We start from the raw sequence: 26,763 nt of genomic DNA on the forward strand, positions 1-26,763 counted from the left end.
TTGCTTTAAAAAAACATGAATTACAAAATACGCATTATTAAAATGTATTTTATTACGAGTTTTGAAAATATGTATACAAAATAATCTAAAGGTAGCACCAAACTTCTTCCAAGTAGTCTTCTGGATTCCCTTTGATTGAGGGGTGTTGCATATTGCCAAACCCCAGGCATTAAGGGCCCAGCGAAAAGAATCGTTCAGAGCCCCATAACATCAAAAGCTGCCAAAGAATACATTATTCAATAACACAACATTTTGATGTTTTGAAAATTATTAGCCCGAAAGATTTATTTTTTAATAATAAGATCAGATTATTAGAAGATTCTTCTAGAGTTATACAGTGTTTAAAAATAAAGGACAGAGAAGACAGTAACAGGAATAGAATAATGAAATAAAGCTCAAGTGACACTCTCATTTCAAAACTAATCAGCTTTATTGTATGGCGTATTCTACATAAAAATATACAAGATGCTGGTTTACAATGAAATGGTGTCAATCCTTATTAAAGAAATTCTTAATCAATCTATGGCCGACTTGCCTTTATCACATTATTTTGTCATGGCAAACAATAGTAAAAATAAGCTAGCTTGAGGAAAATGTGGCAGTAATAACATTTTATACAAAAATAACAAAGAAAACTTAACCTACAATTAGGTAAATGCAAGAAATTGACTCCACAAACAATAAGTGAAAGACTAGAAAGAAACAGTACGTTTGAAAGAACTGGACAAATGTCGATTAAAATATCAACATAATCAAATTGAAATTGTTATATATCAGTGTTCTAAAGGATAGCTTTTCTTGTGTTTGTAAAGAATCTGAATAGTAAAAGATGAAAGGGGAGGCATAAAAGTTTAAACGTTTTATATTTTTAACATTCATGAGAAAAGTTTTTGTTATTGCAGCACATTATTAACGAGAATGTTCTATAGGTCCACCTGGCCACGAGGACATGGATTGATATTTAAAATAAAAATGGCACACTTAAAACCCATTTTGGGCCTCTGTTTTTGAAGCTTTTACAGTAGGTTTACTTGTATTAAAACAATGGCTTGAATTTAATTATGTCAAAGCGATTTCCTGGTAATATTTTTATATGTATCCATATTGAAAATTCATTATAAGGAGAGATAAGTTGTATTAAAATATCATACACTTCTCAAAAGAATTAGTCTTAAAAATTTATAAATATTAGGGAAAATTTGGTTTGTATTGTTCTGCATGATTATTGTTTGGTTTATCTTTTTCTTTCTGAAAAATCAATACATGAGTTATTCACGTTTCTTGATTTCGGAGTAAACCATTATTCTAGAAGCAACATACATACCGACTCAGTACACTGGAATTCAAACTAGGAAAGTGAAAAGATCATGTACTTTCAATTCATATATAATATGAATTAAAATTAAGTATTAAAAAAATGTACAGTTAAGTTTGTGTGTATATCACTCTTTATTGAATAAACATAATTATTCGTGTGCAACATTTACTGTTTTTGGAACAACTGTGCCAACACAATGTTGCACAGTAATAAAATTATGGTAAAATAATATCTCCCATCTCCTCAAAAATAATCTCTCCATGAGTTACTGATTTTTTTAAGAGTTCATTACTGAGTATTGGTTATTACTAATCACTAAATATAATAACTCTCAACTCCAAAGTGATCTTCATAGGCAAGAGCAATAAAACTTAATGACTGAAGTATTAACAAATAATTAACATCCCTGATACAGACTAAGCAATACAATACACGCCCAGTATTTATAATAGAAAGCCCTGTAATAATTTAAGCAATGTTTATTTGATAGGGCACTCTGCAATGAATATAATAGCTGTTGATTAAAATTTGTATCATCAGCAGTTAAATCACTTGATCTGATTGACCAGTATTTTTACTTTCAACTCTTTATAATAAATTCAAACTCCATAACGGATGAACTACAGCGAGTTTTTACTAACAAAGACGTTCCATTGGCAGAATATCTCTAACAGTTTTAAATGCATGTTAACTCTATGGTGTTATCTAGTGCAACATTACAAAACTTGTTTGTTACCAATAGTGTCACTAGATTGTGGATAACTTAGTTTCCCATTCACTATTAGGACTGCCAATTGCCTAAAAAAGTTGGAATTTGAAACTAGACGTTTTAAGGCATTTTAGCACTGACCAATAAGCTTCACCAGCGATAAACTCATTACTCGCTCCAGGCACAAGAGCAATAGATTTTTAATCAAAGCACTTCATATGAGTCATCACTTTAAATTAGTGGCTTCTTGGGCAAGAACTGGATAATTCTTACATAAATGTATTGTACCGCAAGCATCTGATTTCTTTTCCTGTCTAAATAAAAAATAAACTTGATTTAAGGAATTTTGCCTCTCCTGATGGGCTCTTTTATAACCACCAAAGGAATGTTCTGTTTTTTAAATAGACAAAATAATACACATAACTATAACTAATACATGGTTTATTCTATGAGTATACTTTACATTACGTTACCCTTGTGTTGTAACAGTCATCCATCTCTTCCAAAACATTCTGTTACAATTCTAAATATAAAACTAGCTTATAGTTTATAGCACCTTTGAAGCCTTAGCAAACTAGTTACAAATTTACAAGTTACAAATACGAGATTCAAATAGTTAATGCCATAAAACCTGTAAAAGATATTTGCAAGATCAACAACTACGTAAATATGGCCTGCAACAGAGACTAAAACAAGCATTTATTTTTATAAATTAATGTGCATTTAAAAGGGTAAAATATTGCAGATTTTTGTGTGAAATATTATTGTACCTTTGTTAAAAATAAAATAAATTAGACATTGAAAAGATATCTTATCTCTATTTGGAATGGTATTTCAGTCAGAAAGTAGGGTAAGAAGACAGAACAAAAGAGTTGTAACAGCAATTTAAAAAAAAAAAAAAACAAAAATAGTGTCTATAGGTATTCATTATCTTATATACAAAAAACCTTTTAAATGTAGAAGGTTAAGGTTTGAGATTCAACAAACTTAATTTACCAATTACCTACATATTGATTTCAAAATAACTTAGATAGTCTATAAATTAATTTCTTGTAATAATGTGTAATATCTTAAAAAATAGAGCAATTAAAATCATTTATACAATATCAATTCGGTTCTTAAACTATAATTGTTTATTATAGTGGTATTATTTAAGTAAAATCATAATGCACCAATGAAGCTATAAAACTGTTACTATAATGATTTACAAAACTTTCAATAAAATTTTTTTTAAAGTTTTAACTAATAAAATACAACAGATACAAACACGTATAACACAAATCCTTAAAACTAAAACATTGTTTTGCAACTCCTCAAGCACATATTTAACAAATTGACTTAAATTCCACTATCACACCATTTTTAAATGTCTAGAAACAATTATTGTTCTCGTTATAAAAATTAAAAATACTTTTGAGATAAAAAATAGCTTAACTAACACAATACAACAGTTACATATTAATATAATAAAGTTATTTAAAATTAAAACACTGTTGATCAACTTCACAAGTAATTTTTTACAAATAAACTTCCACTATCACACAACTTTAGAATATAACAAAGAACTGTTCTTATCAACTGTTTTTCTGTGAGTGGTTTGGTTATAAACAGTCTAGACTTCTATTCCTTTATTAGAAGGCTTTCCTTTTGCAATCAGTTTGTCTTCCATATTTAGTTTCGGAGCTTCAGTTCTTGTATGCCACACATACACCTGAAAGTAGAAAAAATAACACTTGAAGAATACATTAAAACCACTACTTTCATTACTTTCTACTATTGTAAGAAACAATAGCAGTTTGTATGTACCTGAAATGTTTAATTACACCTCAAAGAACATGAATTTATATTTTCCAATCGTAGGACCAATTTTAGAACTTTTTGCTAATGAAGTGATAAGCAGTAAAAACATATTAACCAATAACTTTAACAATAACAACAACAATTTAACAATAATAGTCTTCATATATGTTAAAAACAGTGTTGGCAACTATTGTAACCCCAGACAAAAATAGTCTAATGACATATGAGGGTTGGTTGCCATATTGCTACTGATACTATGAGTATGATATACAGTGTGAGTTAAAAGTATGGATACAATCCGTTTAGTTTTTGATTAATAAATATGGAGGGATGGAATTCATGACACCTTTCTGGGAAATAGAAGTGAAATTTTTATTCACTGTTACAACTTTGCCCAAAAGATGGATAAAAGAAAAAACTTTGTCTATTGAAAGTTGAGCAGGATCCATCCATACATGCTTTTAATTTAATTTCAATGAGCTGCCATTTTGTACTGGGTTGATATAGAAAGCTCTAATTTCCACTATTCTTCTTCTTTTATCAAGACCTTTCAAATGAGGTGTCACTTAATGGGTCTTTACATTTAAAAACTTTGAGCCCCACCCCTCCCACAAAAAATCCCATTTTGGGAAATGGGCAAAGTTGTAACAGTGAATAAAAAGGACACTTCTATTTCCTAGAAAGGTATCCTGAGTTCCATCCCTCCATCTTTATCCATAAAAAACTAAACAGAGTGTATCCACACTTTTAACTCACACTGTATACAGCTGTTCCCACTATGATGAATGAAATATGTATATGTGTTTACAATAACAGTATTTTTATGAAGTTTGTTTATTGAAACAGATGTTGAGATGGATCAGTAATTTTCCATACATTATTAGAAACAGTGTTGGGTGCATGGTATGGAAGGGTGGGCTTCAGACACACCAGCCACGACCAAAGTATTTTAGAGCGGACTGCTCTAATATCGATTTTGCATTTTTATAAATTACATTGTGACAGGCTGGTAAGAAACATATGTGGTCACCTCGATGGTGAGTTGCATTTAAAATAGCACAGAAAAATAAATGTTCATGACAGAAACCCCTGCATTGGTTTCTTTAGAATAGGAGAGGGTGGCAAGTGTTTAACCCTCTAAGTGGCAAGCGCCGTCTGAGACGTATGATTCACGCCGCCGCGAAGTGGCAAGCGCCGTCACAGCCGTCGCTTCACATTTAAGGCTGTTGCTCCGCAACCGTCCATTATTTTTAGGCTTAGTTTGAACTATCGTATTCTCCATGAAATTTCCTATACATATCATATAGTATAGTGTATATTCATGTTACTAATGTTTGCTGGCTTAAATGATTCCGACGGTTTTCGTTTGACCTGGCGGCAGACGAGAGAACAGCTGTCTACTCGTCTCGTCACTGTTTTGTTTGGCGACTTTGCGTACTGTTATTGTCAGTATATTATTGTTTATCGCGTTGTTTGTGTTACCAGTAAATGTTTAGGTTATTCGTTCGTCATGGAAAATGTTGGGGTACTTTGGGTTTATACCGACTACACCAGTATGAGGAACACAAACAAATAAATTTATAGAAAAAAAACACAGAACGAAAAAGCAACTCTTCAATTACAAACTTACAATGATTATTAATTGTTAATGGGTTTCCTGTGACGCCCAGAAAGCAGCAATATCAAGGATGAGTGAGTGTAGTGGATTTCCGCCTTCAGCAGCAACTGCCGACCGCAACGCATATTTTAGATGTAGGCAACTAGTCATGATCTTGTAAAAAACGAATGGCCCCCTCTTCGCTCCTGGGTAAATCCCAAATTCTCATAGTGTCACCCATCACTAATCTATTACACACACAGTAAAACAGAACTACAACAAAGCGACGCACTCGACAGACACTTCGGCACGAAAAGTACAAGAATGCGGCGCACCAGCTGAACGGGCGGCGAGAATCTGTAGTCACGTTATCTACTAGATCGCTCGACTTTGACCTCTGTCTGAGGATGGGGAGGGATTTGCGATAAGACAATTCCTGTTTTATATTTACGAAATATACTGTGCTATGACAAACTAAGCCACTATTATACTATTATAGGCCCTACACTACTGGGAGGAAAAGACAAGCCCCTTCTAGTGACTCGGGAGTAAAAAAAACCAGTTTATACATAGATTTAGTTTTTCCCATCTAACTTTTTTGTTCTTGTAAATAGAAAAAAATGTATATGAAGTAATTTGTTTAGAATCAAATTGTGTATATTCTGTGAATTTGACATTATTTTGTAACTCCAGTAGTTTCAAAGTGACGGACAGTAGAACTTAAAAATTATTTTTTCTAAAAAAATTTTTTTTACACATCTACAATGATATTAATCTGAAAATAATGGTAAGGCACCAAATATTATATTTATTCTTATTCTATAGTTCATAAGGAAAACAAAAATATATAATGTTGCTAGGTTATCACTTAGATAATATTTTCTAAAAATAAGTTTAACGATCACGGCAATTTACCCAAAAACGGCCTGCCACTGAGACCACAAATGACCGCCACTTATAGGGTTAAACACAAGTAAGAGAAGACCAGTTCCAACAGTTCAACACTAAAGACCAAACTCTTGTGCAAAAAGTATAAAAAATACATTTATTAACAATTTTCGTGGCAAAATCCCTATGACGCAGCCATCAGGTACTCAACTTAAAATTGGCAAATCTTTTAGTCTGGAGTGGATAACAGAAGAAATATGGAAATATTACGAGGGGGGAAACTTAAAATTCACCGTAAATATACGTTTTTTCATACTTTCACCATCATACCAATTTTATGCATGTCACTTTTTGGGGAAAAAATACAAAAAATATTTTAATAACACTTTATTGTGCTAAAACAATTTCCATATCATTTGTTTTTGCTCTAACTTTTTTATATAAATTTGCTAATAATCATTATTATTTCTTTTCAAACAAAATTTATCAGGGCATACAGTAAAAGAATTATCAGGATATATTGAAAAAAAGTTATAACAAGTTGTATATAAAACATTGCCAAGAGGTTGAAAAACACTTTGGTGTTTTTGGTTGGTACTTTTGGAAAATGGGCTGATGTGGAAAGAGCCTGCTGACTAGATAAAAAAATTACTCAAACCAAGAACCAAATACTGAAATGCTTAAGTGAAAAAGTTAGATTTAAATAACAGTACACTTCCAGTCCCGAGTTGCACTGCCCATAGCAATGATTGAAGCTGGTCTACATGGTACGGTACCTTGGTGCAGCCGTCAGCTAACGGTTCCAGCCGCTCCTTGGTAGTTAAGTGTGTCAACAGCTCACTCTCCTGCCAACCCCCTTTCACTTGTAGCTGGAACTTAACCTGTCAAAACCCATTGTTATATGAGACATAAGCCCTAACAAATTAACCAGAACTACGGAATAAAATATGTGAGGTATAACAAACAATATTTAATTAACAATGGAGTTGAAAAAACGTATTTAACCCTTTGAACCCCAGACCAAAATATTGATGGTGGAAAAAACGTACCAAAATCATTTGACCTAAGAACTACCGAGAATCCCCGGAGCAGAAACAGCTGTTTTGCATACTGTTTGTAAAAAATTAATACTTTTGCTATTTTTTATGCTATTGTCTTGTATTACACACCAAAATGTCCAGAATGAAATTGTATACACAGAAAAAGATTAGTCTGAAGTATAAAAAAATGTTTAACAGCATTAACATAATTTTAAAATATATGTATATAGATTTTTAGGCAAAAAATTTGATTTTAAGATTTTTAATTAAAAAATAAGAAATATTTTTAATATGGGCACCCACATTTTATTTTTCTAAATTTAGTTTTGTGTATGTACAAAAAAAATTATATTGATATCTCTAAAAATAAACTTTTTTTGAATTTTTATATAAAAGTATGCGACTTGTAAAAACCTCTAGGCGTACAACACAAAAATCACTGATATTACCTAAATAAATAAATTAGTAAATAAATAAATAAAAAAATTAGTATTTTAATAAAATACATATAAATATGTATTAATACTCATAAAATAAGTATTTTACGATTTCAAATAAATATGTATTAAACGCATATACCATGGCGACGATATTATGTCGCCCGGGGATTCTCGCAACTTCATTGGCGACAATACATCGTCGCCGCGGGGATCTTCGCATATCTTCTCGGCGACGATATTTCGTCGCCTGGGGTTCAAAGGGTTAAAGAACATGATATGTAAGAACACGTTTTATGAGGTGTCCCACTCACTTTTTTTTACACCTTTAAAAATCCTTCCAATAACCAATGCCACCCAACCACAAGAACCTTCAACAATACAAATTTCCAAAATACCCCTGTGGTCCAATTATACAAAATCTGAGAAAAAGATGCCTGATTAAAACACACTGAGTGCCAGCAAATAAGTCACAAGCTAACATGCCATTTCCAGACTCTGTAAAAAAATTTCAAAACACAAAAAAGTTTAATCTGGTAAAGGGTTTATTGTAGCAGTATACTTAATTAATTCTTGGATAACACACTTCAAAATATGAACTAATAAACTAATATCTTATTGAAAATATATACACAGTAACTTTTATGAATGACAGTGTATCAAATAAAATAATTATATTTTCCTATATTAAATTAGCAAAAGAAATATAGATTAGATAACTGTCATGATAAAGTTAAAATATTTCTTTGGTGATTAAACTGTTATAAGTTTAATGATTCTTAACAGTTGATACATTCATTGCTAAGAAAGTAAAATTATGTTATTTATTAAATTAGTTAACGAATAATCTAATTACCTTTATACTTAAAATGTAGTATTGACTTTATTGCAGCTGATTTATATAAAGGTTAACATTATTACAAATTGTGTTAGCTGATTTAAGAAATATTTAATGAAATAAAGTTGGATGTCACATTTCAGGATGGATGTTGTCATTTATAAACAAGAACAAAATGAAGGTTCCATATTGGAGTGTTAAAAAACTTGTAAATTCAAGAGTGTGGAAAACACTTCAAGATACATTCAATCAAACTGTACTCAAAATCTCCTTTAAAAAATGTAAAATTGATCCAGTCTAGTTAATGAGGTCAGAAGGAAATACAAAAGCAGGAAGTTTTCTAAAAAAAAAAAAAAAATAGATAAATAAAGGTTGAGCTTGTCTGACATCTTTAGTGAGTCAGAAAACACAGAATAGACTTGTTACACAACTACAGAATAAGCCACTATTTAAAATGATTACTTCGTAGCAGCCAAAAGATGACACACTCTCTTATTAACCCTTTAACTGTTAACTGACATAATTTTGTCTGTCAAACATTCCCTCGTATAATTACTTTTTACAATATACTCCGGCAACGTATCGATTTAATTCATGCACCATTGGATTCAGGAAGAAAAATGCTAGGGGACAGATAAGTTTTATTCCTCTTTGTATTATGGTTATGACGTAGCAAGCTTGTTATTTTGAACGTAAAAGAAAACGCGACACAGTTTGTTGTGACCGCCATGTTGCCGCTGCCGTTCAGTATCACTTTCGTGCCGAGCTGTGGATATCTGTAAGTTTTAATAGTTTTATGCGTGTTTTAGTGTCGCATTTAATGTGTAGTGTGTTGTTGGATGTCGTAGTAGTGTAAACATATATATTTTAGAATAAATCGATTTCTATTTACTGAAATATGTTTGAGAAATTATTGGCTCTGTGTAGGCTATGGCAAAATGACGGCTAAAATTCATTTCACATAGTTTGTTATTGTTTTCACTTACTAAACATTATTTATAGCACTCTTTTAGCTCTGAAGTAACTATTTAGTTTTGGTAAATAGATAGTTTTCACAATAAAATATATATTTCCTGTAATTTCTTTGGTTATATATAATAACTGTTTGGGTTATTCTATAATTTTTCCATATATTTAGTTATATTTATAGTTTTCTAAAACTACATAATATTTCCTATTACTTATAAACCATAAATTTATACATTTTGATATAGTACAAGCTTTAGAAACCATTTTATATTTTGCTGAATGAAAATTTTTGAAAAAGTTTTGAAAAATGGCGAAATGTAACTTTTTTTTACGTTTCAAAAAATAATTTATGGAAATTATTTCATTAGTACTGTACACTCTATTTTATTCTAAGTAAGAAAATATGCAATATAACATGTATTCATAGATAAATGTATTAGAAAAACTTGTTTTACCAAAGTCTTACGTGTACACCCGATTTTCAGAATTTATGCACATCGCTGCTTTTTGTTCTATAGCTTTATGATGTTTTCATAAATATGTATAATGTTTATGTTTTTCTGAAACTAGCTATAATTTGACACGGAATGGCTATCTCACTTTTAAATATATCTCACTATAACTTCATTTGCTAGGTATGGTCCCCCCCAAATTTAAGAAATATTTTTCGTTAATTTTATATTTGATTAAAAAGGGTTTATTAAAAAATGTTGTATGGTTAATTTTACAATATAGTGTAATCCTACGTTTAATCCTGTACACAAAAATATATACTTTTATTTATATTGCTTATATTTTTAATAATTATTTTTTTAAAACCTTGCGCGAAGCTCCAAAACAGCCCGATACTACAGGATGAAATGACCGCCAGTTCTAGGGTTAAGTAAAGTATACACTTTTTAAAATACCTTTAGTACAATGTCTAAAAAAGAAACTGTCTAAAATTAGGACCAGACAGAAGGAAACTGTGTTATCCATAACTTCACATGATACAATGATACAAACAGCAACCAGATATACCTTTTGACAATAAACACAGGAACATCACTCAGAGTTTTTAAGGTACTTGATACAAACCCACATGTTTACAAAGTTGGATTCCAACTGCTAATCAACTGCTCTTCATCAAAAGATTACGAAAGCAGAGTACTCTCCAAATTCGCGCAAGTTAGTCACTTATAGTAGTAAGATCCAACATCATCAATAGCTGGAACTGAGAAAGAGTCCTCTACGAACTGTCCATCATATTTATATAAGCTTCTTGTATTGGACTTTTGTCACTTTTACTATTTTGTTCGGTATATATGGGTCTGACAATGTTATCATGAAAAATGGAAAACTCATCTAAAATGTAAACATTACAATACTGTTTGATTAATGTAAAAGATGTATATATAAAGAACAGAGTACCTACATTGTATTTATAAAATCTTAAATTTCCTATGGACAGAGAACGTTTCAGCTTTAGTAAAGTGAAGCCCATTCGGGTATCTGAAGTACTCCACCTACAAACCAAGTTAAAATCCGGAAATGAAATATCAAGACAAACATTACATTTGACTGTTGAAGTGAAAAGAAGCATTATCAGCACAGTTATAAGATAAAAGCTGGTGGTGAGAACCCATTAATCCTGTGATGGAAAATAGTAGTATTTCAATCAAAGAGAATTCTTTAGCTGACACCATGGGTGGAGATTTCAAGAGATCTCAGTTTCCTTTGACCAGTAAAACAATGCCAAGAGCAATGATAAGCTTTCCAACAATATCTTTCTGTACTGGCTTTTTATGAATTTGAAGAGTTGATGATTAAGAAAGAATGATTCTGGGTGTGAGAAAGATTATTTCAGCTCATTAACCAAGATAATAAGTTAAATGTTTAGTAAGTCTTGTTACATCAGATTCATTTTCACTTTTTGTTACACCACTCAAGAATCTTAATTACTCTTTCATTGACAATCTCTTGAATGGCTCAACTAAGCTCAGATACTGAAGTATTTTAGCAGGAGCTTCAAAACACACAGACAGAGACCTGGCAAGTTACTAGTCATACTAGAAACCTATTTTGTATGGAGAACTGGAGTCTCTTGGTTCCTAGACTTGATTGCTCAGGACAATTAATGTACTAAGTCTTGTAAATGCTGGATTGAAAGAATTCCATATTTAACTACGTGAATCCACATTAGATGCCTTGGCTCTAATTACAACTAAAATAAAACGATAACTCTTGAATTAAGCTGTTTTGGGCTTATGCAGACGAAACCAAAGAAACAGTAGCTAAAAAACACATTTACAATACTGATAGCACTTAAATTAGAGGCACCTGTGGGTGTCTGAGGAGGTGTTGCAGGTTGATAGCGAACCCTGCCATGTCAATGGGGAATGGCCGCTCAGGTCTCCACTGGCTGTTCCAACCCACCACTCGGCCTGTTGTTTCATTGACAACTGGTTTCTCCACCAGCAGCCCTCCAACCAGTCCGACTGGCCACACACTCACTTCCTTCGTGAACCTCATCTGTACAGCAAAACTTCATTTAGAACTCAACCTCATACAAAGCTATTTTAATCAGAGACCTCAAAAAGTGCAGTTATCAAATTCAGGAAAAGTGTTTTGAGTCTGATTAGGAAGTAAGCCATACAGGATGCCCTCAAGGCTCAATACTAGGTCCTGTAATGTTTCTTGTGTTTGTAGCCTACTTACCTAAAAGTAAGCTGATGTTAATGTTGATAACATAAGAACCACTCAATATGCTGATGACACATCAGTGATTATCAGGAAGTAGTATCTCAATTTCTGGATTCTAATATTACAAACTGTATCATAAACCTGAAAACCTAGTTTTCTGCTAATGCATTGAAGCTAAATTAAAATAAAACAAATATAATCAATTTTGCAAAATTTTCTGGTGTTCATATTGACACTAATTTGAACTTTTCATGCCACGTTGAACAAATTTCAAAAAAGCTTAATTCAATTTGTTTTTCGTTAAAAATATTATCAAACACCATTAGTTTTGAAGTATTGATAAAAGTTTATTTTGCTTTGTTTCAAAGTTTGGTAAACCATGGTATACGAATCTGGGAAGGAATAACTATAGTAAGTTTTAACAGAATATTCTTAATACAAAAAAAGCTATAAGAATTATTAAAAACTGAACCTTGCAGGAAGCTTTTTCAGGATTCAAAAATCATAACTTTATACCTGTATAAGTTATGCAAATATTACACAATACATAAAAATAATTTTTCCCGTGATAAATGCCAATAAACATAATACCAGACATAATTTTATACAGATAAAACAACATAACTCTTCCAAATTTGAAATATCCATAAATTACATGATTTGTAAAATAATAAATAAAACACTAAAATGCAACAAAGAATTAGTGTCCAGCAAAAGGGTTTTAAAAGAAATAAAAAATACTTTGTTAATGAAAGCATACTATTCAGTAAATGATTTTTTTTATAACCCTTTCATATAGGATAGGTTTTTTTATTATTTTAAATTGTAATAGTAGTTTTAGATTATGATAGATTATAGTCAACAACGTTTTAAACTTCTCACTGAATCATTATATTATGTACTGGTTAACTTTGTGTCATTTAAACAATAATGTTTAGTGATGATCTTATGACTTTATATCAAAATCTATGACAATTTTCTATGTACACTATGTATTGACTGAGAAATAAAAATCTATAGCCTTATCTATTTATAATTTATTTTACTTGGTTTTGAACTGTCTTAAGCTGTATTGACGCTGGTGTGCCTAAGGGGTATGGTTAGTTTTCAAAATTGGACTATTTAATAAAAAAAAATAAAAAAACAATACTACAGATCATCTTACAGTGTCATTAAGTAACACATTAACTGATAAGAAAGATAAAATTAATTGTTTACCTATTTTAAACTTAGTAAAACTAAACAATACTATTATTTTAATTCATGCTAGCTGAAATACATATCTTAGATGACAAAGCAAATATTCCGTAAAATCATTCAATACAAGAAATGAGGTCATGGGTCTAGATTACGTCGGTGTCTTGTGCTTTTTACTCAGTTGTTGAGTTCATGGAACACACTCGAGATTGATATTAGCGGCAGTGTTGCAATCCTGGGTTGATCCCACGGATTTTGTTTGTTTGTATGTGTATGAATGTGTGGCTGCTCTATGGAAAGTCAAGAGAATCGATTTAGTTTTTAACATAAATACTATGAAAAGTTGGTATTATCATTGACTATTGCAATACAATGTCATATATATATTGTCAACGCAATAAATATATATTCTACTCTATAATTCGTTATTTACATAAAGGACGAATAACCCATGTACAGTTTTCCTTCGGAATTAAAATTCTTAATGCCTCATTTACTCACAATCAGATCCTCTGGAATTTTATATTAGGTACTGTCTCAAGAAATGTTTTTTACTGGCCGGCAGCATTGTAGAGATGTGTGCTGCAGCCTATGCTGAAGCACAAAGGCATTCATGCTCAGACTATCTGAAATCTTGATACGTTACCTGGTATTTTTAATTAGTTTCTGTGCTACAATTCCAATTTCTTTAAGGTTTACACCATTAGAATATTGTAAAGGTGGTTTTAGAGAGTTAACGTTGGAGCTACTAAACCCAATATTCACCGGATTCTTAAAAATGAATTAACTTTAGATTTTAACTATATATAATAACTAAAAAATTGCTATTTCACACGACTTCCTTATTTAAACTACTAAATTTGTTATCCACACCTATCCATAAATCCAAATATTAATTCTACACATTAGACTACAAGTTTTAACACAATGGTAACACAGCATAACTGACCTCACTGAATATCTGCAGGCTGTAGGAATTGTCATCGTCCACAAAGTAAACAACTCCTCTGTCAGTGTCAGGATTGAGGTTGTCCCTGAGCCAGGCAAGGGCACGGTTTCGCTGTAGCACTCCACGTGGCTTTACCCAGTTCGGCTCCTTTCACATCACATTACAGTTGAGACAGAGGAATTTTTGTAGTTGAATTTAAACTGCCAAAGCTAATCAATCAAGAATCAAGAAATCTTTATTGTCTTTAAGCACTTATGACAATGCAATGAACAACATCACTTTTTCTTATAACTAAATGGCCTACTCCTATCACAGCTTTAAAATCCCACAAAACAAGTGTAATGATTAGACATTTACAAAATTAGGTAAAAGTAAATTTTATACATACATGATAATTGTGAATAATGCCACAATTTGCTAATCAAAAATAAAATAAAATATGGTGTTTTATATATATCATGTTTTAGATATGTTATATATAACATATCTAAAACATTTATACAGTGTAAATTAAATAGTAAATAAATAACAGGAGATATAACTATTTACAAAATCTTAATTATAAAAATTTTAAAGTACTAATAGCACAGGTTAAGTAGTAAATTAAAGAATAAAATGTGTTATCAACAAGCCAATTACTTATAACATTTTTAAATCTACTAATAGACACATGCCATGCTTTTTCAGGAAGTTTATTAAAAAGTTTAATCCTCATATCAATATCACTGAGGTTTTATGAGACCTGCTAAAACCTAATAGACAAAAAATAGAATATCCACTGCCACATTCTAACCATAGCTTGGTTTAAACAGTTTTATGAATACAATCTCAATGATGAAAAATTTCCTTATTTAAAGGACGATTGTGCTGGTTCTGTGTGTTCATTTTTTAAAAGAGAGGTACCAAAATGCTGTTTTCTTTATACAAGGAGAAGCTGATCCTATTTTAAGCCTTATTCTGCCTGTTTTCAAGCATGTGATTGTACATGAGCATGGTAAAATTAACTTCAAGACAACAAATTTAGCTACATTAGACATTTACCCAATTGCATATAGACCAAGATTTATTTAAATTAAAACAGATTTTATACTGTTATCCTATTAAAAATGGCTACTTACACACCTAGAAACTTCATTTGTTATGTTTGTCTCATATTAGAATGATTACTATAAGATTAAAGACTGATACACTTTCTTCACTGATTTAATCTAAATTTACATATTTTATATTCTCAAAATATGTATGTTTATCAAAACTTTTTATTATTATCTCTTTTCTTCCTCATACCTTTAAATTTGAGTCATTCACAAGAAGCACTGATTATTTGAAGTTTCAAAATGTAAACACTTTTATATCCATTATACCACAAAAAAGGGATGTGGTCATAAAATGATTCCTTGGGGCACTCATAATTTCATTTAGCTTATTTTTGACTTGAAATTGACTACACAACTACATTTACATGTTATTACTAAAATAATTTATTGTTGCCTATTTTTAACATATGACTGAAAGCATTTTAAAGAATTACATTAACCCAATATTTTGTGATTTAACCAGCAATGTAAAATAAAACTATCAAAAGACGTTGACAAATACTTAAATACCCTTACCAACTTTTCTACACCATCTATTTTGATTCTATATTTGATTCAATACAAATTAATATTGTTATAATCGTTGGCTTATCTTTACCAAATATTGATTATCTTCTAAAATGGTAAAATACTTTCCAGAAATAGAATTTGATCTATTGTAAACCACTTATCAAAATATTTTGAGATTCAAGGCAATATTGATAATGATTAGTAATTATTAACAGCCAGAATATTTTTTTTAGTGTGAATTGGAACGATTTTTGCAATTTTTAGTAGGATGGGAAATATGCCACATACAAAGAAAGAATTAGGTGTTTTTAAATGATGCTTATTACATTTGTCTTCCTTTTGTTTGTTTCTACTTATTAGAATACAGTAGTCCGTTAATAATCCAACACAATTCATACCAGACATGTGTCAAATTAGTCAAAAAGTTGGATTCCTGCAGTTCAATTGAAAAACACGTTTAAAATTACATTATACAATTTTTTGTTACCTAAAAAATCAATTCTTACCATAAATGGATAAAGATGTACATTAGTCTTTAAAATAAAAATGTTAGCACATGGCATAAATGTTATTCTTTCTTTCGAAACTTTTTGGCCTGGAGCACTAACTTCAGTCTTGCGCATAAATATTTTTTTACGTAAAAGCCTCCAAAAAGTCCACTTTCGTTGGCATTCATTATACACCCGGTCCAAACCAAGTTTCAAATCAATGACAACTTTAAGAAACTTTTGTTTATAAGGCTCAACTGCTGATTTATAAAAGAATAGTAATACAATGCTGATTCCAATATCAAATATTTCAAATGAAATGAAATGATTTGAAATGAAATGATTTAAATGAAATGAAATGATTGAAATGAAATGAAATGATTTATTTGCCCAATAGAACATTACAATGTTATAAGGCTCGTCAAGAAATAATAACACTAAATACTAAATAACAATTTTAAAAAAATACTAACTACAACACAAGTAACATATAGCTAATACTAGGTGGTATGATATTTCACATCTTAATTATTTTCTGGTGAATTCGGACAAAAATCGTCAAAAGTATAAATTTCAGTTTGAAGCATGTATTCTTTAATAGTTTTTTTGAAAGCCTTTAATGTAGGAATCTCTCTCCATGCTAAAGGTAATTTGTTAAAAAAATGCTGACTATTGTAAGAGAAAGATGTTTTAAAATGGGTTGTTCTGTGTATAGGAACAGGTAGAAAATAACTATTACGTGTTGTGTAGTTATGATGGGAGATAAAGGGATTGGACTGTATTCTTTTATATGTTTGAGTTAAAACTTCCATTATGTAAATACTTCTTACTGTTAATATTTGAAGATTAAAAAAATGTCCTCTACATGATTGATTAAATTTCAAATTTCCTAGAATTCGGATTGCTCTCTTTTGAGTTTTGAAAACCTGTTCAATAAATGGTGAACTTCCCCAGGAAACAATTCCATATCTCAACACAGATTCGAAATAGCCAAGATAAATAGTTTTTGCTGTTCTTAAGTCAGTCAAGTCTCTAATTTTACGAATAGCATAACATGCTGAATTTAGTTTCCCATTTAACTGACTGATGTGATTTTCCCATCTAAGATTGTCATCTAAAGTAACACCAAGAAATTTACAATTTTTTGTAGAAGTAAGTTTACTTTGGTAAAAAGTTATTTCAAGTTGTTTAGTGTCAAATCACAAGTAAAGTCACAGTACAGTACAACCCCACCTTGTCACTATCATTAACTATACAGTACAAAATGTATCAACTTAACACACTCCAAATACTAACCACCATAAATTACAAACGACACAATAAGAGAAAAAAAATATAACCAAAATATCTTACAAACTTTCTCTGTTATATGTATACTATTCAAAAACAGGAAAACAATTGTTAAATACACTGGCGTTCTGCGCTGGGATTGCAAATTAATGGCTATGATGACACCCTGCCTTTGTCTACTGGCCGGATTACTGGGGGAACTGAACTGTCGCAGGGCCAGACTATAGAGGAACTACTGTATGTGTAAAATAAACTTTTACATTCAAATTATAAACACTTCAAATGACATGGTATTCTAATAAAAAATCTAATCACATTATTTTAATCTCAACCCTAAGGTAATATAGTGTTGTTTTTGATCATTAAAGTAAAAAATTGCAAAAGATCAAGGAAAATAGAAATGATACAATAAAACACACAAACAAAACAGAACACAAACAATTAGATAGGGCACTGGCCGAACTAAATTTACCTTGGGTTTGTGTTTCCACTCTGCTGGTGTTGGTTCATTAAGATGAGTAAAGTTAAGTCGGGAGTCAGTCAACAGGTTAGTAACTAAAGCAGTCTTGTGGTCAGAGTCCTCAACCACAATCCAGTGTAGATTCTGGACTAACATCAGAGTGTGTGACAGCCTGTTGTGAGATATCAACACTTCTTAGTTTATAACAATGGAAAGATTTAAAGGATTATAGTATACATGTTATCATTATGTGCTAAAATATTAAAACAAGAAGTTTTAAGAACCAGTATCTTGACTCTCTTTCAGGATTTGGAAAAAGAGCAGACTTAAATGAGCTACATGCGTAAAGATTTTTGCAACACATAAGGATTAATTTCTGCAATTAACCCCACAATCCTTTTTGAACAGATATTTTTAAAAGAATTGCACATTTTTAAAAGCCGAAACTCACAATTTAGGTCTAAGGTGTTGAATTTTAGATCTGAGTTGGAGATAGCACAGGTTAAATCCCTATCTGTAACTGAAGCACTTTTTATCAATGCTGTAGATCTTATACTATATCGACCTCTCTTTTTTTTATATATACAAAAAACAATGTTGGCTACAACACTCTCATATCCTTTGAAAAAAATATTGTGAAATACAGCAAACATTTTAATCTTACAAAACATTTGTTAACAGTAATTTGATTTTATAAAATAAAACCGTAAAAACTGATTGATGACTTTCACTTTTACTAAAAAGAAATTTCTGGAGAATTGTAAATTACTTGTGTCCTGTTATTTAATACATTTTTCGCTATTTAAAAATACATTTTATAATTTTGTGTAAGAACCTTATTTTGACAATTAAAAAAAAACACTCAAAACTACGATTAAAGGATCCATATATATCACAGATAAAATTTAATACTTGTTTTTCCGCACTTGAACCAACAATGAATTTACCCAAATTCTTGACCAACGTGACATTAAAATTTGCAATTAATTACAGTTCACATTTTCTTCGTGGATGTCTCACATAATCTAGTCATTACATAACCTGCTCTAAAAAGGCTGAACAATATCAAATGCAAATATATTCTGTCAGTTATATTAGTTATGTAACCAATGCCATGATTATTATTAAGATTCTCTGTTCACATCACGTTGCTAACACAATTAATAGATATCTAGAGATATTTCGGTCTTACTGTAAGGAGCTGTCTTCAGTCGATAGACGTTAAACCTTTTAGGTTATGGTTTAACATCTGTTGGTTGAAGATGCCTTTACAAAGCAAACATCTTTTATATATTATGTGTGAATAATATCTACTATTGAAATATATCAAAACAATTTGGTGTGTTATTAATGTTTTGACAGGGTGTGAAACAGAGAACTGATTATAATCATTCTGTCAATGACCAGTTCTTTGCAAAGATTGTGTAAGTTTCGATTTATAACAAATAACAAATTTTAACATGGCAATAAAACTTATTTTTCATAAAATTTGTTGTAATTACATCAATTCACCAGGAAAATTAATTTTTTATGACAGAGGATTTAATTAGCTAAAAACTAGGTAAACGCACACAGCAAGCCTCAATCATACATAATCACTTATCTCTTAACAATTTTCATCACTCATTCCACCTATTTTCTCCATTGATTTTACCAAATAATACCACTAATCCCAGCTTAATATTAGAAAATAATGCACAGTTAATACCTGGTAAGCTCTGCTTTCTGGACAGGCCTCGCAAAAGTTGGTGTGATAGCGTAGATGACTGGTAGCTCCGCATCCCAAACCACACAGTCCCTACGACCAAGCATCTTCATCGTCTCGGCCATGTGCTCCTTTGACTCTCTTAACTGGTAAAACATTTCAACAATGCAATATTATTCCTAGACAATGTTATATAATCTATTCATAGTGGGCTTCTATGATTATTGAATTGATTGATTGAATTTGAATAAAATATAAGTACTTATTTACAGTACCTTATTAATCCAATAGTAACATTGTTGATACTGCTTCAGATTAATTAACCTATTTTGTGTGTTGAATAACATTCTTTTATCACATAAAGTAGTCATAGGTAATGTAATGTAAAGTTTTAAACATTCATGATAATTAGAGCAAGAGATTCTTATGAGTACTGAAAGAAAACAGCAAGTATAACTACTATTACAAGCAACAATATGTTTCCACCAAATAAGTAGGTTCTTTTTTTTATCTCATTTAAGCCTCAGTGTCACAGCTATGCTGGCTTCGAAATACACTGGTTTTTTTATTAAAGTACAAAGTACATGATTGGACCTCCCCAGGATTTGAACCCGTGATCTCTCGGTTAGAGAGCCAAAACTATAACCATTAGTCTACGGAGGAGGACAAGTAGGTTCTTAAAGTACTAAAACTAATCATACTTGTGACATGGTCAATGTTAAAGTAGCAAATATTTATTATAATATCATATTTACTATTTTATGATGTTTCCATTGTGTGGAAAACATACATGTGTACAACACAATGGAGGACACCCATATTACGTATGCCTATAACCTACAGATGTTAAAGACTAACCTGGTATTCATACAGCTCTAATGTCCTCTTCATGTTATCATATTGGTTTGGATCTGTAACAATTATTTACCCATATTATTAAGAAGTTAATCTTATCATTAAAAGTACAGGATTGTCCAATATGATCTGAAGTCAGGAAAGTACCAACTGCCCCTGGCTATCAGTGTCGGCTTAGGTTTGGCACTCACCCCCCCCCCCACATTTCTTATGAAAAATAAAAGCATCTCTTGAGATAATGCCTAAATAAAGCTCAGATCATGTCAGCACTCATAAATTTCAAATTAACTTTTTCTATGTATAACTTACCAACCTACTTACCAACAGTAATTATATTGCGTAATAAAAAATAAAGATTGGACAGACTACTATGTTAGCTTCATTCTTGGGCAGGCTATTTATCTATTATTCTGTCTTTTTGATATCTGTAATCATCTCAAAAGTTAATAACCCTTACCACACTGTAGACGGATATATCAGAATGGTAGACTTTAACCGAAACGTAAAACACGAGTATATCTGATATTACACATTGTGTCTCTTGAAGAGTTTTTTAGTTCACAAAAGACCTTTGAAATGGCAGGTGCAAGCCCATGTCTATCACAGTTGATAAGGAAGTATTTATAGATGACCCATCACTCAGCAGCAGGGGGAGGGGTACTTTGTCTAGCACCATACACCTGCTCATCTGTTCTGTGTGTCCTACAGAGCCAGAGCCAAATATATCCTTAACCAAATATATGTTATCTGCCCAGATGATAAAATAAGATGATAGATCTTATCTGTGAAACCTTAGATAAGGAAATGCTCTAGTACCAAATAGTTTTTATATAATTTATCAGTTTTATTACTTTGTACCAAGAATTAGAATTTAAATAAAATTAACAGAATAGTAAATTGTGATTTTTAGATTTTATCAATAAATATGCTAATTTAAAATAAAATTCCCTGTTTAATATTTTTGTTTTGCATTTACCTCTTATAGTATATTTATAATAAAAAAATTGCTTTGAACTGAAGGAAAATATATTTTGTAGATGCCTTGGTGTTAAAGGAAGTTGTAGAACACAAAAATGGAACTACTTTTCATGCACGGAGCAATATTTCCATATTGTATATCTGCGTCGAACGTCACGTGAACTTTTGTGACCATGATTCAACCTTGTGATGACGTCATGGGATGTGTGCTATCTTTGAAAACGTAAAATAATACTGAAATGAGCAGAACTTTAACCCAAATGAACAATGTTTTTCTTAATTTCAAGCTACAAATTAATTTGTTGTTATTGGGTTGAGACGAATGCCTCCAGCTATCAGCGTGAAAGAAAAACATCCTATCCATAGTACCTATCAGTAAAATATCAAATACACGAGGGGCTGATCAGAAATATAAATTGAAAAGTAATGCAAAGAAATTGATGTAAAGTGTAAAAAAACATGATAATTCATGTAAAAGACCAATATTAATATATAGATGGACAGACAAGAGAACACTTACCATGGAAAGGAAATAATCTTGTTTTGGTCAAAACGTAAACTCCTAACATGCCCAACAAAAAAAAAACACTCTGACACAAACAAGTCACTTCGATTCGTCGAACTAGTGGATGGTTGATCCATAATTGACAAGCACTCACCCGATCCGAACTACAGAACACGATATTTTGTGAAGCACTTGGCCACAGCCCCGGAGTGCTCAGATAACAGATACGCTATCAGTCCCGGCCTCAGATGAATGAATGAATGAATGAATGAATGAATAACGTTTATTCCAGCAGTTTATATGTAACATATATACAATGGTTCTTAAATGAAATAGCTATTATTATATATACAGCAGCTCATATATGTAGAAGAAATGTAAGAAAATGTAACGAATAGCACAATGAAAATAACAATACTGGAAAGCCTACATGGGCAATCTGCCTGTGCGTAGGCCTAGTTGCATCTAGCCGCCAACATAAAATTTAAATAAAAACGCTGGAATGTTAGTAGTAGAGTAAAAATAAGGTAAAAAAGATAAAGGGGGATATATGTCTATTGCTACTTGAAGTTTACTGTGTAAGTGACTGTTTTTAATCAAGCAAGCGGTGGAAACAAAATAAAAATGGTTATGTGCTGCTAAACTCAAATAATCAATTTATGGAGAAGTGAGATGAGAGAGAGAGAGAGAAAGAGAAAGAGATAGGGGTGTGTGTGTGTGTGTGTGTGTGTTCGGTTAGTAATAGTAACAACGTCATGGTCAAGGGTCAGGTCCCCTGTACCCGGCAGTGATAATGATCTCCGCCTCTGATACGCCTAATTGCAATAGCCACTCATTGATACGATTTTTAAAAACTGACAAGGATTGTGCGTTAAAGAAATTATAAGCGTGAAAGAATCTAGAAATATTTCTGAATAGTATATTTGACATGTAATACGAATTAGTTGTGGAGAAAGATCTATATAGTTGTAAAGTGGCTATTCCTGTGTCACGGTCATATCGGGTGTTATATGAATGGGGAATTTCTGAAAAGATAGAGTGAAAGTGTGAGAAGATGTGAACCATGAGAGATTTTATAAATAACTGACGAACTGTAAGGATTGATAATTCTTGAAATAGGGTGTCATGTGACATACACATATGAAGTACACAGATATCAAGACACACAGCACACAAATAGTACATTAAAATATTAAAAACTTAACTATTTATGAATGTACCCCCTATAACTATGTTATTTGTCATTTGCACTCCCTAAAAAAAATATATATTTTTTCAGGAGGTTGAACAGAATATGTTAATAACGTCAAATTCATGATTTGCTGGGTCAGCTTTTAACCTCACAGATACCCACAAATTAATATTCATGTTAAAAAAAATTAAACTTAACGTTTTTACATTTTAAAAATATTTAATATCACAATCAAATAAAATTTTAAGTTTTATAAATATTTGATTTTTCAACAATTTTTTCTTTATATTTAGGATGTTTTTCTGATAACACCATATATTCATATTTAGCAAGTAATCTTATGTGGAAAAAGGTAACAAATAATGATTTTGCCACAAGTACCAACTAATCCAAAAATTCCACCTAACCTACCTACCTGACTATTGGAAGTACCTGAAAGTATTGTTTGTAATTTAATCCTTTTAGTGCCGGGCTAAAAATTTCATTTCCAAGAATGTCAGAGATTTTCCAACCACTACTACTGAAAGATGGCAGGCATATTTCAGCAGTTTTACTAAAAACAATTGTTATAATTATTATAAATATTGAGAATATCCTTAATCTTTTTATCTGATAGAAGAAAAATAAATTTTCTTCTAGATAGAGACAGAGTGGACTCCTTCTCGCTGACATTGCTTCCTTTCGGGAGGCAGAAAACAAGTCAATGTCTGGGTGTGGTCGGTATAATCCCAAAGTACCAACTAATCGTGTTCTTTCAAAAAATGAACCTGCCCGAGCCGATTTTTTAAAATTGCAACATTTAACACTTTTTTTGGTACTTTGGGATTATACCGACCACACCAGTATGAAGAACACATATAAATTTATGGAAAGAAACATGATAGAACGAAAAAAACAACTCTTTAATTACGAAATTACAAACTTACAACGATTATCAATTGTTAATGGGGTCAGATTCCGTTATATGCCCTCAACACTAAAACTTTTTTTCAATGAACTTAGAACGTTATAAAACGATGTAGTTGAGTAACAAAACTAACATTCCATCAATCAACAAACATTTCCAGGTATTGTGATCGGTATTGTTGTCGCTGTTATCTTATCTTTCTCGAGAATCCCGATTACGGCAGTCCGCGCGGCATCACATAATTATTTAAGTTTTTTGCACGGTACATAATTGCCTTTCCATTACAATTCAATTTATATTTCTGAGCAGCCTCTCTAGAATTTGATATTTTACTGATAGGTACTATCTCGAGGGATGTTTTTCTTTCGTTGACATTTGGAGGAGGCACTCGCATTTTGGGTGGCGGAGTGTGATCAAGAATAAAAACAAGTTTTGTGTGTTTTTTCAATAAAGAGTTTAGTTTTTGTTTGGTAATGTTTGTTTTTGTTGAATTTTTGTGTTTGGAGAAATGTAGGGGTAAAACACGGAAGTACAACAAAGCGACGCACCAGCTGAATGGGTCGGCGAGACTCTGCCATCACGTTATCTACTAGACTGCTCGACTTTGACCTCTGTCTGAGGATGGGGAGGGGTTTCGCGATAAGACAATTCCCTGTTTTATATTGACGAAATATTGTTCTACGTTAATCTAGTAATCAGTAGAAGCAAAATGTCAAATAACGATTCATGTCTGGGTGTGGTTGGTATAATCCCACAGTACCCTTTTTTTTTACTACTTTTTCTAATTTTCCTATTGCAACGAAACGACAAAGTCTCCCGGTTTAAAAAGACCGCACGACGAATAAATACACTCATTTTTTAAAATTCCATGTTCAATTAATAAAGAGATAATTTCGTTTCGGTTAAAACGTAAACTCTTTCGTGCCCTACGAAACACTTCGACACACACAATTCACTAGGGTTGGTTGAACTAGTGGATGGTTGATTCATCATTGTAACACACTCACTCAATCCGACCTAGACTACTGAACACGATATCTTGTGAAGCACTGACTCATGCCCCGGAGAACTTAGATAACAGATATGCTATCAGGCTGATATCAGTCCCGGCCGCAGATAATATTCAAGTAAACAGATTATCCAGACACAGCACACAAACTGAACATTAAAAACTTAACTACTTATGAATATATCCCCTAAAATCATGTTATTTGCCATTTGCACCCACTAGTACTATACATATTTTTTGTTCAGGAGGGTGAGCAGAATACGTTGATAACGTCAAATTCGTGATTTGCCGCCTCGGCCTTTAATCTTATAATGTCCAATATCGTTTGCCAATTTCGATATAAAAAACCGGGTCTGCTTATCGTACCCTACCCAGAAAAAGTTACCTCCAGATAATACCATTTATTGTACTCTAACCAAAACATACAACCTTAGTATTAGATTTAATACAAAACCTTCATATTATTCTCATTACCTTTTATATTTTAAGCAAAGAACTTGTTTCTTGGCATTACTTAAAATAGGGTACAACCACAAAACATCTGAAAACTACCTAGGCCTAAGCATGGGTTTAATAATAAAGACATACCTACGCCTAAGTAGTAATGAAAAAGAAATATGAACACGAACTCACCTCTATTTTTTACACCTATGAACCAAAGTAACACAAGAAGCAACAAAAGTATATACAACACAATCTTTTTTCTGATAGGCATGTCCAATGTTTGAACTGAATCTTGATATTTGTTTGGTGCAGTTCTGGTCGAATACATGACCCTAGTGTACCAATATATATTCAAAATTTGAATGCTAGGTCAATTTCAAGAAATTGTTACTAGGATAACCTAACTATAAAATGTAGGTTACCTCCTAATATTCAAACCTAGGCCTTCAACCCAAAACACCATAGCATAAAACACATTAGTTAAATACATTGTCGATTTCGATAATTGTATATTAATTTATGGAAATTAATATTCCAATTATTTAATAATAATATTAATCATGATAAAGATAAATATTTACAACCATCTCTTCCATTAAAAGAAATCGTTCACATTCACAAATTATACATTTTAATTCCAATCCTATGAATGACAGTTTCAGAAGGTGGCTATTCAACTCATGATGAATCACGTTCAACAATCACACGTCTATAGTATTTTTTTTCTGGGAATGGAAAAAAAACATTTAGCCTCCATGAGAGTATTCGATTGAGAACACTCTTCAAGAGTACAAATATATAAATGTGTGTGTGAATTTTAGCAATTATATGAATGGTGTTATGTAATGAGAATGGTTCTCTCTTTTTTTCAGAGAGCCGTGAATTTATCAAGTGGTCTT

General features: G+C 31.5%; 1 protein-coding gene across 2 annotated transcripts; it reads right to left on the bottom strand.

Annotated features, from left to right (window-relative positions):
• Positions 1-406: 406 nt before the first annotated feature.
• On the bottom strand, positions 407-26,556 carry LOC124372852 (galactosylgalactosylxylosylprotein 3-beta-glucuronosyltransferase I-like). Of its 2 annotated transcripts, none has more exons than XM_046831262.1 (8): positions 26,054-26,556; positions 20,833-20,885; positions 19,978-20,120; positions 18,282-18,441; positions 14,425-14,571; positions 11,916-12,107; positions 7,089-7,193; positions 407-3,738 (listed from the first exon to the last, which is right to left on the bottom strand). In XM_046831262.1, exons 1-8 carry the CDS (start codon positions 26,190-26,192, stop codon positions 3,640-3,642), a joined length of 1,038 nt encoding a protein of 345 aa, XP_046687218.1. In that variant the 5' UTR covers positions 26,193-26,556; the 3' UTR covers positions 407-3,639. The 2 variants fall into 2 exon arrangements, with proteins under 2 accessions (XP_046687218.1, XP_046687219.1); XM_046831263.1 differs by having other exon boundaries at positions 26,484-26,515.
• Positions 26,557-26,763: the final 207 nt, after the last annotated feature.

The sequence above is a fragment of the Homalodisca vitripennis genome, unplaced genomic scaffold (assembly GCF_021130785.1).
Source record: "Homalodisca vitripennis isolate AUS2020 unplaced genomic scaffold, UT_GWSS_2.1 ScUCBcl_4106;HRSCAF=10062, whole genome shotgun sequence".
NCBI lineage: Eukaryota > Metazoa > Arthropoda > Insecta > Hemiptera > Cicadellidae > Homalodisca > Homalodisca vitripennis.

Bases quoted from the DNA above. Each gene is read 5' to 3' on its own strand.
- LOC124372852 (XM_046831262.1), bottom strand. From the start codon at position 26,192: ATGTATTCGACCAGAACTGCACCAAACAAATATCAAGATTCAGTTCAA. The intron at 20,886-26,053 runs GTGAGTTCGTGT...TAATTGTTACAG, and splicing joins CATAGGTGTAAAAAATAGAG to ATCCAAACCAATATGATAAC. The intron at 7,194-11,915 runs GTGCCTCTAATT...GGGTTTTGACAG, and splicing joins ACCTCCTCAGACACCCACAG to GTTAAGTTCCAGCTACAAGT.